General features: G+C 48.7%; 1 protein-coding gene across 1 annotated transcript in view; it reads right to left on the bottom strand.

Moving 5' to 3' along the window:
* Positions 1 to 558: 558 nt before the first annotated feature.
* The window catches only part of LOC106751714, a 380102-nt gene continuing 364310 nt past the window's right edge, over positions 559 to 16350 (bottom strand). The window contains exons 6-8 of the mRNA XM_014632745.1: positions 6682 to 7580; positions 5435 to 5954; positions 559 to 1787 (exon numbers count right to left, since the gene is read on the bottom strand). Coding sequence (XP_014488231.1) covers positions 871 to 1787; positions 5435 to 5954; positions 6682 to 7569 — 2325 coding nt within the window. The 5' untranslated portion in view covers positions 7570 to 7580 and the 3' untranslated portion in view covers positions 559 to 870. The remainder of the gene's footprint in view (positions 1788 to 5434; positions 5955 to 6681; positions 7581 to 16350) is intronic.

The following is a 16350-nucleotide window of genomic DNA, read 5'->3' on the forward strand; positions in this document are numbered from 1 at the left end:
ATATATATAAATAAATCGTACGAGAGAGAGAGAGAGAGTGCGTGGGAATACAATTTTTCGATTACACGTACACGAATACAGGATGAATTCGAAGTCGCATTCGTCGCTGCCCCGGGCTGCGGGTTCGCGACTTTAAGCTCTCCCGGCCGCTTCGCCGCGCAAATTCCGCCCAAAACGCGCAAGCGGGTCTCCCCTTATCGACTGTACAAGTCGGCAGCGAAATGTCCGGAACTTCACATTTATCACCGTTTTATCACCTCGCCGCGCGTGGTGGGCGTCAAACAAAGCGCCAGAAGTACCCGATAAGAAAGAAAAAAAAAAAGAGAAAAAAATTCACCAAGAAGAAAAAAAGGATCGACTGAGGAGTGGAGGGGAGGAAGGAGGAAAGTAGACCCGCGGTTCGGAGACGCGGAATGAGACGCGGAACGAGACGCGCGCGCTCGTCGGAAGCGAGTCTCATCGACGGATCCCGGATGCCTCGGATACCCGGTACGGCACAATAAATAACTTACAAGGTAGGGGAGGAAGAGTAGGGGGGGGGGGGGAGGGGAGGAACGAACCGGCAAGCGTAGTACTCTCCCGGAGTCGGGGTAACCTTTCGTCCGCAAGCCTCTCAGTGTCTCATCGGAGCGACAACGTCGTCGTCTCACTCCGTGAATCTCTCGTCGTTGGGGATCGGAAGCATATCTTCCCGCGTTCTTCCCGAGTTCCCCGGCCGCTCTTCGGTGGGCGCGCGAAAGTTCGGAGCCGCCGTCGCGGGACCGTCGTCGTCGGAAGAAGGCACTACCGGTTTATTGTGAATGTGGTCGCGCGCACTCCGTCGTGGCGGACTACGAGCAGCCGTCCTCATCGCTGCGGCCGGCCGTGGGATCATACCTCCGTGCCGTCCTCGCCCTCGTCCTCGTACAGCGGCCCGTTCGCCGACTTCTTCTTCGGCTTGGGCGGCGGCCTGGGCGGCACTTTCCTGCCGAGGGTGTTGTTGCCGCCGGCCAGCAGCTGCAACGCATGATGCCCGCCCTCCACGCTCTCGTCCGTCAGGTTGATCGGCCACTCGGCCGCGCCTTCCGGCGCCGATCGGTCCAGCGAGCTGCTGCTCAGAATGTTGGGCGTGCTGCGCTGGATCGTGCCGTAATGGGAGCCCGGCATTCCCGGCAGCGGTCGGGGTCCTCTCATGCCCGAGGACGAGGAGGACGTCGGCTCGATCGAGCTCTTGTTGAGCGACAGCTCCGAGCTGCCGTCCGCCGTGGTGCGTCGGCCCAGGTTGTCGTAGACCGGCTCGAGGCGGTCGATGGGGGACGTTGGGGGTCCACTGCTCCAGCTGGGTGCCCGTGGCCGCCGTGGGATCGTCACGTAGCCGTGACGCGGTAGCACCGGCGCCGTCATCGGTGAGGAGGAGGAGGACGGCCCGTACGGCGTGACGCTGCGACTGTGCGGCAACGTCTTGAAGGCCGCCGGATATTGGCCGCCGCCGGCCGATACCGGTAGCGAGCCGTACGCTGGCGCCGCCGGAGTGGTTGTTGCGACCGGCGTCATCGCCGCGTGCTGATTAGGCATACGCGTGTTGTCGGGCACCGTCGACGCCTGGCTGGTCGGCGAGGCACCCCGGCCCCCGGAGAAGGCCAACAGGTCCGGCGGATACTGCCGGTAATGATAGCCACCACGTGGGAGCGTACCGCCACCTCCGATGCCGCTCCCATCGAATTCCGGCGTCGCCCGTTCGTGCTCCCTCTCGTCGTCACCCATGTGCTCGCTGCCGACGACGACGCCGCCGCTCCCGACGCCGTCAGCTGCCGTGAACATGAACAAAAGAGAAGGGCGAACGTTAAGAAAGAAAATGTAAGAGAGAGAGAGAGAGAGAGAGAGAAAGAAAATGGAGAGAAAGAAAAGATTGCACGCGCGGAGGAGGTGCACGGGGTCTTGATGAGACGCGTGCCAGCACGCACGACAAGCAGACCCCCCACTGGGACGGTTTACTGCGGCCTAAAGCGGGTCTACTGTGAAAAATTTAGGTTCTAAGTCTTGAGCGGGGTCTACAATGAGGATTTAAGCTCGGAGCTTTGAGAAATTGACGCCAATCACGGTCGATTGTTCTCTTTGAATTCGACTGTGATTGATCAGTTTTTTAAGGCTTGAAAATTTAAGCTCTAAGCCTTGAGAAAGTGACCAATCGAATTATTGAAGAGTAATCAGTTGTGATTGGTCAATTTCTTCAGTTTCGGTCTACAATAGGCGCTTTAACCTCGAAGCCTTGAGGAATTGACCAATTGATTATTCTCTTCTCTCAAATTCGGCTGTGACTGGTCAATTTCTTAAGGCTTAGAGCTTAAAGCACCTGTTGTAGACTAGGACTAAAGCGAGGTCTACAATGAGAATTTAAGCTCTGAACCTTAAGAAATTGACTAATCACACTGGAATTATAGAAGAAAAATCAATTATAATTGAACAATTTCTCAAATCTACGCCTTAAATTCTCTGCAGACCTCGCTTAAGGCTAGGTCTGATAAAGGTTTAAGCTTTAAGCCTTAGAAAATGGTCAATTCATTAAGGTTTGGGGCTTAAAGCACCAATCGTAGACCATTACTAACATTGACGAGGTCGGCATTGACGTGACACGCCGCTCTCTCGATATCCCCGGGAATGGCAAAGGCTTCGTACGAACGGTGGACGAGCGCTTCTGATCGAATCAGCCGCGATACGATCGCGCTTGGTCGCGCTTTGTCAATTTGACCGAAAAACTGCGTAACCGCGTTTCCACGTACGTCGTTGGTCGAGCGTGCACGCACGTCGGTGCGCACGTCGCTCGCACACGCTTTGACGTGCGCGCGATACCGAGTCGATTAATTAAGCCTGTGTGTAAGATCGAGATCGCGTGATCGCGCAAGCTCGGCGAGTAATCTTGTCCGTGCGCGATCCCGACGCCACGGTGCGCTTTTCCGGTAAGCGGAATGCGGCGTCGCGTGTGTGACTCTCCGTGTGTGCGCGAATTTCACCGAAGACACCCCATTTCAGTACACGCACGCAACCTGGTCTCGGATGAGCCTCTTATTGTCGCCATTATTCGATCCTGCGATTGCACAGCTCGGACAAAATAATTAATTCCTCGCCAACTATTTCGCGAATTTTGCAAAATGTCACGTGACTTCTCTCCGCTGTTTTATCCGGTCTACTTGTACGCTTTGGGAACCGAGGTTAGCTACGTTCAGAGAAATCCCATTATTTCCGGTCATCCTCGGCCTCGACCGTATCTCCTTTTGATTTTAACCCACGAAAATAGTAGTATGTATCGTAAAGTTGTTATCATCGACATTATAGTAACACTTATTAGCTAAACGATTACTTTGTTCAGTGTTCGGAATTACTTTTACTTTTGACACGACTGACAGCCGTTGCGCTCAGCCTCAGGTCCGCGACAACTTTGTAAGATCTGTGAGGCGCACCCCAATTTCTGAAAAGCTCTTGTTGAAAAAGCAGCCCTTGATATGTGTTATTTTTGTACGCTACATATCAGTACAATTATATTGTTATAATTACGATACATAACTGTAGCTTCGATAAGAACTCTTGAGTAATAAAGAGCATCTAACAGACCTTGTGAATTTGTCGATCCTGAGATTACGCGTTGCAACTGCAAATCGCTCGGTTCGACGGGCGAATGAGAGAAGAAAGGAAAACGAAACAGCTCTCGAAAATCACTTCGAAAGTAATTCCAAGCAATGCTCTTAACTACGACTTTTCCTGATTACAGCCCTTTCGCTCATCCGATCGCACTTACAAATACCGGAAATTTTGTTCTTACACGGGAAAAACCATTTCGTTGGCGCAACGGAATTTTTCGAATTGTCAGAGGACCAAACGAAGGGTCATAGCCAGTGTTTGCCTTAGATGATTTCAGATTATAAATGAAGATGAGATGAAAATCCGAAAAATTAATTTTATTTTGTTGCCAGTTTGACACGGGCTAAAAGTGGTTTGATCAATCGAAACAAATGGTCTGTTCTACTTATTCATCTGGAAGATTATTTAAATAATTTTATCTAGATACCGGCAAACACTGTTCATAGAATAATGTAATATTTTACGACAGAGACAAGTCGTAAGCAACGCACAAGTCTTATCACATGTCACAGAATTGAAAGCGGGGCTGCGTGACTAAAGGTAACCCCAATAGAAAATTTCTAATTGGGATGCAATCCGATTTCCCAGAAAAGAAATAATAGACTGTAGTTGGAAAATCTACGCAGGTTCTGATTAGAAGGGCGTGTGAATTTGGCGAGTGATGTTTCAGACATACGATTTTAAGCGGGAAACGTAAACGGGTCTTATTTGGTCACCTCCAATATTTTCCCAAAGATTCTTCCTGCCTTCAGTCTTACATTATGATTGAACAAAATATGCCAAACACTTTAAGCGTATATTTATATTTTGTGAGTACACGCGTAAAAGTGACTCACAAAAGTTCTCTCAAACTCATCAGTTTCTGGCCGGCGAAACCGGTCAGAAATGAGCTAATTGTCAGGATTACCGGCCGGCGACTGCTCCAACTTCTACTTGGGTTATCTTTGCTTACGCTGACACGCCAAATACTACGCTAAATACTACGAGCTATAAAGCTCGTGCGTTACTTTCGTCCACAATTAACGTCTGTCGTGTCTGTTACGCGATACTGTGCGCTACGAAAGTTCAAAAGCTCGGTCGCAGAAACCAAAGGATCCTCGCAAGAGATTTCTGCTCAGTCGCAGCTCAGCTGAATGTCCACACAAATCACGCAGAGTTGCGCGGTAACAGAAATATCACTCCCCCTCATCGAGCTTTCATCAGGTCTCTCTGTTCAGTTGCAGGAACCAAGTTTCTTTTTCCGCATACGCAATTTACAATCGACAATCTCGAGCCCGGTCGAAGCTGAATCGAAATCTCCGCGTCGTTGTCATTCACGAGTGTTATCGCACACAAGTGACAAATGTCAGTGCGCTATCGTAACGCGGTGTCATATTAAGGGACGTCCGGGTATATCATAAGCGTCCCTAACGGAGGATAGCCTTCATTAGTCTCCCAGCTGGCATTCGGTGAACTCTCGTTACCCCAAGATCGATGTGACGCGCTTCACTCAACTGTCTCGGGGAATTCGCAGAAGACGGGATTCGCGCGCCACGAATCGACTCACGATCACACACATACACACACATACACACTATTGATACATCATATAAACAACGTATAGCGGTCGCTTCACCTTTAGCAGGTGAGGATGTTACCCGACAAAACGACCGGTGGTCCATCGAAGACCCATATCGACAACAACGACGCCCCTGATCGGGCTTGTATCAACAACCTGCCGTAGTCTCGCGAGAAACGCGCGACTCGTTCAATTAATGGCTCGTAATTCCCCGCTAGCACCTGGCCGCGTACTGTTTAGTAATGTAGGCTGTGTACTGACCGAAGACCGAGTCGTTGTCGAGCAACGTGCGATTCAGCTCCGTCATCTCCGTGCCGTGGGACGTCACCGAGGAAGCCTCGTAGCGTCTGGGCGGCTTCACCACGGGGTTGATGGTGGTGATGAGGGACTTCTCCTGTTCGCCGAGGCCCTGGTGCTCCATCGAGGCCGCCTCGTGGCCCTTCTCGTCGTGCCGGGTGCGCCGCCGGCGGCAATAGTACATGCAAAGCGTCACCGTGATGATCAGCAGGCACAGGGCGATCACGCCGAGGCCGATCGCCAACGGCAGGTTGATTGCGTTCTCCTTGCTCAAGGCGTCGCCCACCACCGACAGAGTCACGTTCCTCTCGGCGTCGCCGCCTGGATTCCTCGCCTGGCAGACGTAGTCGCCCTTGTCGGAGGCCATCACGTCGGTCAGCGTGAGATTCAGCCACTCGCCGCTCGACGTCAGTATGTAGCCCCGCTCGTTGCTCGGCCGCTTCGCGTTGTTGCTCAACGCCCGGCCGCGATGCGACCACGAGAGCTGAAACACGCGCATGATGTGTGTCTGCGAAAGCATGCGACGCCTTCGATCCTCCCGAGGACGTTTCACTCATCGTTCGAAAGTTTAGACCACCTTGTATAATGTTGAGGTGAAATTCGACAATGGGGGAGGCGGTTTAATAGTGAAATATGCGGAGCTTTAATTGCTTAAGTACAATTTAAATGAAACTAAGCGGTTAAAGTCCCATTCGCATTCACTTCTAAAGAAAAAGTAAACAAAGGTGTAAAATAAATAGGAACTCTGGTTTAAAAAATCAGCTGGTAGTTAAAGATTTCCTCGATATTAAGAAATATTTCTTTTCCCTGATATCTTCTTTCCTCCACTCGAAGGTTTGTTTCTTCGGGTGGACTAAACGTTTTTTCAAAAAATTTTGTTCTAAAAAATATTTCTTTCCGAAGCTAAGAAACATTTCTTTCAATTGATAAAATATATTAATATCAACCGAATAATTATTTAGTCAGGCGCGTTCCAATGAATCATTTTCTCGAATCCAATGAAAGTTTGGGCTTTAATAAATGCTTTTTTCAGTGTAAACATACGGGATAATTTTTCGACGAAATTGCCAAAATAAATCATGCCATCGCTCAAGCGAGCGTATATATCTAAATATGACGGTGAAACGCGGCGCAGATTATTGGCGGGATATTTTTAGGGCGGATTTCAAGCGTGACAGGATTACGATTTGGTGGTCTCCATGTACAATTACCTTAGGACGCGGGATCCCCGTAGCTTTGCAGGAGAGGGTGACGTCCCCTTTGCCCATTTCGATCTTGGTCGCCGGGCCGATGACGGCGATCTTCGGTCGGCAGGCGAACTCGTCGCTACTGACCTCGTCCCAGGTCTTGCCGTTCATGTTCGGCGGCTGCAGGCAGGTGGTCGGGTTCGTGTAGAACTTGTTCTCGATCGTCCAGTCGCGCAGCTTCCGCAAGTGGCAGTTGCAGTTCCACGGGTTGTTCTGCAGGCCGAGGCTGCCGAGTTTCGGCAGGCCGTCGAACCTCTGCAGCTGTAGGGTGCTGAAGTTGTTGCCGTCCAGCGCGAGGGAGTGCAGATTCGGCAGATTGAGGAACGTCCTCTCCTCGATGCGTTCCAGCTTGTTGTTCGACAGCGACACCTTCTGCAGGAACGTGAGGTTGACGAAGAGGTCGTTCTCGAGCACCCGCAGTCGGTTCTGATTCAGCAGCAGCACCCGCAGCTTGTGCGTTTCGTAGAAGATACCCGGCTGCAGACTACGGATGTTGTTGTCCGACAGGTCGATTTCGATGATGATCCTCAGGTTACGGAAGGCCTGCGTGTCGATCGACTCGATGCCGCACTCGCGCAGCGTCAGCTTGTGCAGGTTCACCAGGTGGACCTCGTTGAACGCGTTGTTCGGCAGGTGGGCGAAACGGTTGCCGCTGAGATCGAGGATCTGGATCTCGCGGGAGAGATTCTGCGGCACCTCCGTCAGACCCTGCCTCGTGCACTCGGCGGTCTTTTTGCCGGACACCCACTTGCACTTGCACGTCGACAGACACTGCATCCAGTCCTCCTGGCCTTGGCAGAGGACGATCGTCAGCGCCGCGCAGAGCAGCCAGCCTGTTCGCATCCGACCCATCTCAAGGAATCCTGTTAACACAATGCGGCGGCGTGCCGTTAGAAACACGTTGCTGCCAGATCGGGGCCGCTCAGCAACTTACCCGGCCGAACGGAGTCGCACGCGCGAATAAGCCGCGGGAGTTTCCTCCCTTCTCGGGATATTCGTTTCCGAGATCACGTCGGGCGTATAACGTAATATATGAGGGTGGATCAAATATAAACGAGTCTTTTGCAAAAAAGCCATATATTTTTTAAAATCAATTCTAATTTATATTTTTCTTATTTTTCTATATAATCCCCCATCTTATCTATACACTTCCTCCAACGGTCACATTTTCGTTGACGAGAAACTTAATAATAATACGTTGTGCAACTGCGGGGTGCATCTCTTTCTCACTCACCGTGATTGCTGCTGAGAGTAAGAAGCACGTGGCGCGCCAACGTTATTACTGCCTTCCACATGACCCCCCTCCACTGTCCAAAACGTTGCAGACTTCTCACGCCGCCGACGGGCGCGCAATTTAAAAAGGCTCGTTTATATTTGATCCACTCTCGTATATATATATATATATATATATATATTCTGAATATGGCTTTAATGTATTTACCAGCGCGCGACTCGTTTCGCATTTCCCGGCCCGTTCGCGGCCCATTATTGATAGTCGAACGCGGACGTAGATCAATGTTAATTAAACGATCGAATAATCATATTACAATTATGCGGGCGGAATTAATTATTAGCGAATAATACACGGGCATGCTTAATAATAATTTTGAATAATTTATACGCCGTACAAATCATCCCACGCGCTATTTGACACTCTTGGTTAATATGTACAGCGATATAATTGTTGTCCGCGTGCCGGGCCGTGCATGTATCGTCCGTAATGATCGCGAGCGATGATAAGCGCTCGTCGCAGCGTGCGTGTCCCAAAATAGCTTCTCGATTTTGTTCGCCCGCAACGCACCGCCACATTGTACTTCATAATGTGCGTGCGCACTTTGGTGCACGCGTGGTTATTATTCGCTCGATTTTGGAAGCCTCGCGTGCTTCGGACTCGAGCGACGCTCGATCGATACGCTCTTGGTTTCAATATCGGCCAGAACATTCCTTTCTAGATATAGTTCGGAATGCAACGGACGTTCCATTAAGATTTAGCAACCGGAGTATCATCACTTTTTCAACTTCTTGGGAAATAGTTGTTCGCAAGATGTGATAATTTTCAAGGAAAAGAACAATTCAATTCGGCGGAAAAATATCGCCCCTTTGCATCTACCATAAATTTTAATTCCATACCTTCAGGGTTTCAGAGGGCGAAAACAAAATGTCGTTCCTGACGTTTCCCCTCAATTTCCTTTACATCTACGCCGGACGAGATTATTACGACACTTTATCGATTAAGGTACGTTTGCATCTCCGAGGAAACAATTTCCCGCAATATCAGCGCAAGCAGGAATCACGTCAAGTAGTTGCAGAAGAGCTCGTTAGGTGACAGTGTTGACACCTCTCTTCCATATGAGGTTCTTTGATCAGAGGTGATGAGAAGGCGCAACGAGAAGGTGCAACAATACGATCAAAGACCGATATTACCTATGCAGCGCAGAACTATACGTAAATTCGTTTGGCGTGGGATCAGAGTGAATCCAACTTTCCATGTTATCGGGGAATTCTGGCTGCGCCACGTCTGAGGCGATTCGGCGGCCGTCGCCGCTTCCGGAGTCCCGTGGGATTTTCTTCGTCTGCGCCGCCCGGCATTCTCTCCCTCGCATGTTCCTTTATTTTTGTCAGTCAACCCCGCTAATCTCGGAGCGACGCATCCCACCGAGAGACACACAAAGAGAGAGAGAGAGAGAGAGAGAGAGAGAGGCTGTTGTTGGCAATTTAGCTTAATACTGTTACAGCGCGCCGGTACTCTTGAACGGCGGGCGGCGTCGATGCGTCGCCAAAGTTAAATTAATACAACACGACGACGACGACCCGAAGCGCGCGCTTTACCCCTTTTATTATCGCCGAGGTTCGTCGAAAGAGAGGGAGAGAGAGAGAGTCCGACATTGTGCATCAAATTAGTCTTTCCGCCGGGAGACGGTGAACATAATCCATCTGTACCGCCATTGGCTGTGACAGAGAGAAAGAGAGAGAGAGGATGATCGGGACGTTAACGAGGTAGCTGCTGCGTAAAAGAATTCACGGTTCGGGAAATTCATCCGCGTAACGTTTCGCGATGATTCGCGCATTCGCTTCATTTGTCGCGCTCGTCCTCGGCCGGCCCCGAGTTCTACACTCGTGGATTGGATTCCGCAGGAGTACTTTCGCAGGAGAGTGTGTACTCAGTCGAGAGAGAGAGAGAGAGAGAGAGAAAGGGGGAGAATTAAAATACGCTCTGGGGAGATCGGGGATTATAAATTAAACATGATTTAATTCTGTCGGAAGGTCACGAACCGGCCGGGAGTCGGCGCTAATTGAAATCGCGTAGGACGAAGAGCGAGCGTTTCAAAGGGAGTAAACGGTGGACGGAGGGTCCGGCGACGAGACCGAATTTATCCGTCTCGCCAGTACCGAAGGAATTTATTCGTGTCGAAGGTCGCGCGGGCGCGCGCCGCGAAACTTGTCTCTCGGCGGGACGCGCGCCGTCGTAGATTTCCGCCAACTTTTCGCATACACGCGCGACCGCCGGTCTGCTGTGTGTGACCGAGCTTTTTCAAGTCCCCTGTCCGCAAAGCCGAGGCCGCACTTGCCCGTCGGAAACTTTATCGTCGCGACCGGCAGTTTCTTTCCAGCCCGGCTGACCCGGGATCGGAATAAATATGTGTACCGCGTCCCGCCCCGTTAAACTCGTATCGCACACACGTATCGTCTTAGTCGCCCTTTCGTCTGCCTGTCCGTCTGTCTGTTTTTTTCCCTCAGATCCGGAAGAGCGCGGCTCTTTGAGCCGCAGCGCGCTGGCTCGGTCGAACTGCGGCTTCTCCGACGGAATTGGGTAAACGTTTGGAGGTACTTCTCTACTGGAAACTGCTTATTTTCTTTATTTTTCGTAGTGATCGACACACTAGGTTGTAAAAAGTAGTTGTATAAGTTTCGAGGAGGAAGCTTTAATGAGGTTCTCCGGGGAAAAAGTCGAAAACGCCGAGGTATATTTGAAATTTTCAAGGTCTATTCGATGGTGGTTAATACGACTTTGCTGGAGAGTCCTTTTGTGTTTCTATAAACAACTGGTTAGAAACTAGCTGGTTAGGGGATTACTGGCCAATCACTGACTGGAAACTGGATAGATTTCTAGGGTGGCGGGAAACAGTACGCGAAGAATTAATATCGCACGAGGAGCTGACATGACATCAAGACAAAACCTGTATGATATCGCGCGCCTCGCCCTTCCACCCTTCGCCTTAGCGACTCGCTCCTTTCCCTCCGATCGTCCCGGTGCCGCGCGCATCGATCCTACCGACCGCATTTGACTTGTAAATAACCGACCAACAAGGACGTTAGACACGAAGAGAGAAAGTGAGGAGTTTGCGTACCCGGCGGCTTTTAGTCCGGATGAACGACGGGGGCGGGCGGGGAGCGGCTCCAGTGTGTCCTTTGGACACGACGCGCGTGTATCACGCCGGAAGGAACTGTCCGCCCGCCCTCGTCGCGAAAATCCGGAAGTTCCCGTCGAGTGACGGGAGGACGCGCCTCCGCTGTGTACGTATCGTACATACCTGCGTGCGTGCGTGTCTGAGAGGCTCGCGTGCCGGCAACGGCCGGTGAGAAAAAGAACGTCGAACACCGGGTGACGTGGGAGTGAAAAAGGGAGGCGAACCGACCGCATTCTTCTTGGGGGGGAGGCGGAATTTCAAATTCGAACGTCCTCTATCAATCAAAAGCCTCCTCTCCGGAGGGATATAGTCCGGTAAGTACGCCCTGTTGCTTCTACACAAATTTCATCAATCATGCGAATACATCGCACCCTGGTGGGGGAGGGAGGGGGAGGGGAGCGGTAGTTATCGCCGGTCCGATCTCCCGTCCTGTCCTATATTTTCGCGCATAAAATCAGGCTCCGCGCGCGAAACACTGTGCGAGAGAGAGAGAGAGAGATATGATTGGCGGATGTAACGATCGGCGTGACGAGCGGTTGGCGGAATCGCGGGATACTTTATTATAAATGACTCCAGGGACGACCACGGTCGTTACGATGCTTTCGAAGCGACGCGTAAATAGTGGGGCGGTTTTCTTTTCTGTTTTTTTTTTTAATCCGGACCGACGATCGTAAGGAAAACAGCAGCGGCGATAGTGGTGGTGGAAATTAAACCAGCTTCTAGCCGGCAGCTGGTAGCCGGTAATTCTCTAACCAGCTGGTTTCCGACCAGTTTTACCCGCCAAAAACTTACGAGTTTGGGGGGCTTTTCGTTTCGACGATAACTGGTTAGTGAAACTGGCCAGTTTCCGACCAGTCCCTAATAATAAGTCTTTGAGCATTTCATTCTTTCATTATTTCGCCGAGTTTCCGGCCAGAAAATGGCCGAGATACACTAGCTGGAATTTCAAGTGTTTTCGCCGGTTCATCCAGTTTCTGTCTAGCGACTGATTTTTCGCCGGGAATGAAATCGTCCGGTATTAACTTACCATTCTCAATATCTTCATTGACTAGTTTGCGGCTAGTGACTGACCGAGGAATAATAGTCAGCGTTTTCTCGACAGTTTCCGAACAGTTACTGTCTAGTTAAGTTCGAGCCGGTAAAAATCATCCAGTTTTCTCTTGTTGGGCAGTTTTTCCCCGACATTTTTCCACTCGGCGGATCAGTCACGTGGCGTTCGTTCGCTCGTGCGGGACGGGTTGTCGCAAACGATTCGCAGTCGATGAGTTTCCGGGAAAACTTGGCACGGGGAGCGCTCTTTCTCTCTCTCTCTCTCTCTCCTGCGGGAGAGCTGCGATTTAATGCCTAATTTGGGGCAACTTTAGTGTTCCGTGGAAACTTTTCCACGGGACGGGACGGGGATTATTGAACGACGACGACGCGCACACGCGGCCGTCTACTGCCGAGAATATCAAAGAAGTTATGGCAGACGGATTTATACGTGCTATACTCGGAGATAACACTCGAAGCAAGAGAGACTGAACGTAGCGGGAGTTCGGCAAGAAAAACTGCTCATGTAGAGGGCGCGCGCGCTCCATTGAAACTTCTCGGAGATTCAGTCGTCCCCTCCGGTAGTCGGGAGCGCTTAAACGTAATAACGAAATAGGGCGGACAACTTTTTGCTAAATTACCCGGCCGTGATACAAATAGCCGCGAGGCGAAGGCGGGGGAGCGTGGGAGGAATTTCGTTCTTGACGTAATCGCGCTGTACAAAGTGGATTTCAAGTTATTATTGCTCGACCTCCGGCTTGACTCAGTTTCAGACTTTCAGCGAAACATCGGCCAACTAGCTAAGAATCTCCGGCCTTGCGGTCTCCGTCCGTCCGTCCATTCGTCCTTTTGTTATATACGGAGTGTCTTTCGCGCCCTCCAGCCTCCTGTCGGCATCTTCATCTTACCCGGCTTTCGATATCCGGTTTGACGCGCGAGGCAGAATTGAATGCGCTTATCCGGAGTCGGCGTTCGTTCATTCGCCGACCGGGCGAATTTCGTCTCGCGAGATCTCGCGAATTAATCGCGTCTCGCGAGGTAACACACACTCGCGCTCGATAGACAGCGCTCGAGAAGCCGGGAAGACAAACAACACGCCTCGCGTGAATAATGCATCTCGATCGTCGCCGAACGCAGCGATCGCAGCGTGTTCGAGGATGATAGCGAATTCGGCGCTCGCAGGAGACGAACGCATGCGCGATCTTTGACAACCGTCGTTACGAGGAGGAAATCACTGCTGGCTCGGTACTAATTTTTAATGTGCACATCGTATTAAGTGCTAATGTGCGGATTTGATGCTAGTAGAATAATAGTGATGATAGTGGTGGGCTGAGAGAGAGAGAGAGAGAGAGAAACATGTGACTATATCAATTCGTTGAGAAAAATAATTGTTTAAATAAAAGGAATATATTTCGTTAAATATATTGTTTTAATTGAGATAAATATTTGTTAGATTTGAGAAGGAAACTCACGAATGTGAAGTATTATTTTTTTAAATCTGTGAAATGATTTGTAAAATCATGAGTTTCCTGGTTGAAAAATAGAATTTCCCCGGCTTGAAATACCGTAGAAGAGAAAGTAAATAATTTCTTTACAAGAAAAAAAGTGAGTTTATTATTTACCATTTATTATTTATCGGAATATTTTTGCACGTAAACATTTGATGATTGTTACATTGCGTTCTGGCCTGCCCCAAACTAGAATATAGTCTTATTATGTGATCCCCGTATATATTGAATATCAAAGTGACATGATCGAGCGGTCACAACTTGAGTTTTCATGTTTAGCTAGCTATCACCCGGACAAACCGATGTCGATTATCTGTCAGGAATATCAACACATTCTTGCAACAAACTGAGTATGTTGTCCTTGCGAAAGAGGAGAGCGATGTTTGATCTTTTCTTGAAAATTAATCGATATATTGGTCGCTCAAATATACTAGAACATATATAACTAACCGCTCCACCTTTAAGACGGTGCCCTCTTTTCCATGTTATGCAGCATCGAATGCTGTGTGATCCACATTGCAACACAAACAGAATATGCATGACGGCGAATTCATTTTCAGACCATGTTGACTTTTCCATGGAACTCCGTCTGAATTTAGATCGGAATTAGAATTCTTTGACGCGTATGATCTTGTAAATGTCTCCACATTTATTGTGTTCTCATATTAAAGTATTAATTAATTATTTATTTATCTTTATTCTATATGCAAGATGTTTCACGGAGATACCGACGAATTTCTGGAACGTGTTTTAGAGATAATTCTAAATAAAAAAACTCAGATACACGACAAGTCAATTCAATTCAGTTAACGAGCTATAAACAATTTTACTAATATTGTAACAAACGAAAAATACCAGACATTCATATATATATGTAACTTTTATCAGGTGAATATTATTTTTGTAATGATATTAATTGTTCAAAATGTTCAACTTCAGTTTGCAAACATGCTGCTTACACTACACTGTGGCCTATATTATTCTGCCGATTAACCGTTGACGAATCTCTGGTTTACCATTATTACTGTATACACACAAGTTCAGACACCCCATAAAAAGAAGTCCGGAGCGAGACGGGGCTGTTGTCGTAAAAAGAAATTAATAGGTAATTTACGAAAGTTACAAAATAGATAATTTAAAAATTAATAGATAATTTACTGACAAAAATTAAATGTTCCATATCTCGATAACTGAGCTGAATTGTACATCACTTATAGTATATCTGAACTTTTCTGCTTAGAATGATCTCTAGAACACATTCTATAAGTTTGTCGGTTTTCCGATAAAACACCCTGTATTTTATGAATCTAATTTTTCACATCTGTCTTCATCTTTAGCGATTAGTTATATTTCACCATTGTGTATCAGAGTTTCCCGTGAATGAAGATTCCCGAGTGGAAAAATGTTAGGGAAAAACTGGCCACTAAGCAGAAACTGGGCGGTTTTTACCGGCTTGAATTAACTAGACAGTAATTGTTCAGAAACTGTCCAAGAAAATATTGATTATTATTTCTCGGCCAGTTTCTTGCCATAAACTATTCCAAAAAAATAGCGAGTTAATACTGGAGAGTTTCAGTTCCCAGCGAAAACTGAAAATTCTGGCTAGTGTTTCTCGGCAAGATAATAAACAAATGAAATAATAAACAAACGAAAATGGTTTTACTATCCAGTTATCGTCGAGGCAAAAGTCACTTAAATTTGTAAGATCTCTGCTGGCGAAATTGATCTAATAAACTAACTGGTTGGGGAATCACTGGCCAGTTACTGGTTAGAAACTGGTCCAGTTTCTTGGGTTACTATTATTACTATCATCGCAAATGAGCTATCCAGGTTCGATGTTACTGAGATCTTATACCTCTTATTTAAGATACTGGCAACTCGAAATCCGCTCTCCAATACCGAATTAGTCGAGCCGGTCTCTCCAGGACCGGCCGAATGTGCGTTTCCTACGATTTTCCCGTCGACAGAATCAATTTGCGGGCGAAGAAGCGGCTGGTATAATTCAGTTAACCGCACCGGATCTCTCTCTCTCTCTCTCTCTCTCTCTCTCTCTCCGGAGTTCTCCACAGAAAAGCGTGATGTTTTCCGTGAATTATCGAGGGGTGCTGTTTTCATTACGACGGGTCACGGCGCGCGACGACGACCGGACCGTAATCGACTTTCTAATTATAAACGTGGCCCGTTAGCGCTCGCGGACGCGCGAACTCCCGACCCAGCCGAGGTCACTTTTTCCCGATAAGTCGTTAATAGTTAATTAGCAGAGAATAAAGACGGAGTCGTTAGCCGTTCCATCATCGAGCGATCGGGTCGATCCGGCAGTCGTCGGCGAATTGATGGCTCCTCCGAACGATGCTTTCGCATTTATACGACGAGTGTGTGTGCGTGTGTTATCGCGCTCGGAAGTCTTATCGCACGCGCGCAGAACGGAATCATTTTTTATTGTTCCATACAACACGAATGAGGTGTGTCGTTTGTACCTGCCGGCCGTCTCGAGAAGCGAGAGGATTCGCGCTGACGTACGTCTCCAGTATCTTCGCGATATCGGAACAAATGGAAAAAGAAAGAAGCAGTTCCCGTAGTTGGAAACCAAGCCCTGATGAAACGTTCTGAAATTTTCCAATAATAAACAAGCGGTATAAGTTAGAACGGTCTTCAATTTACCGGTTCAGTTTTTGTTTCACAGTGAA

The sequence above is a fragment of the Dinoponera quadriceps genome, unplaced genomic scaffold (assembly GCF_001313825.1).
Source record: "Dinoponera quadriceps isolate SergipeBrazil2010 unplaced genomic scaffold, ASM131382v1 scaffold115, whole genome shotgun sequence".
Taxonomy (NCBI): Eukaryota; Metazoa; Arthropoda; class Insecta; order Hymenoptera; family Formicidae; genus Dinoponera; species Dinoponera quadriceps.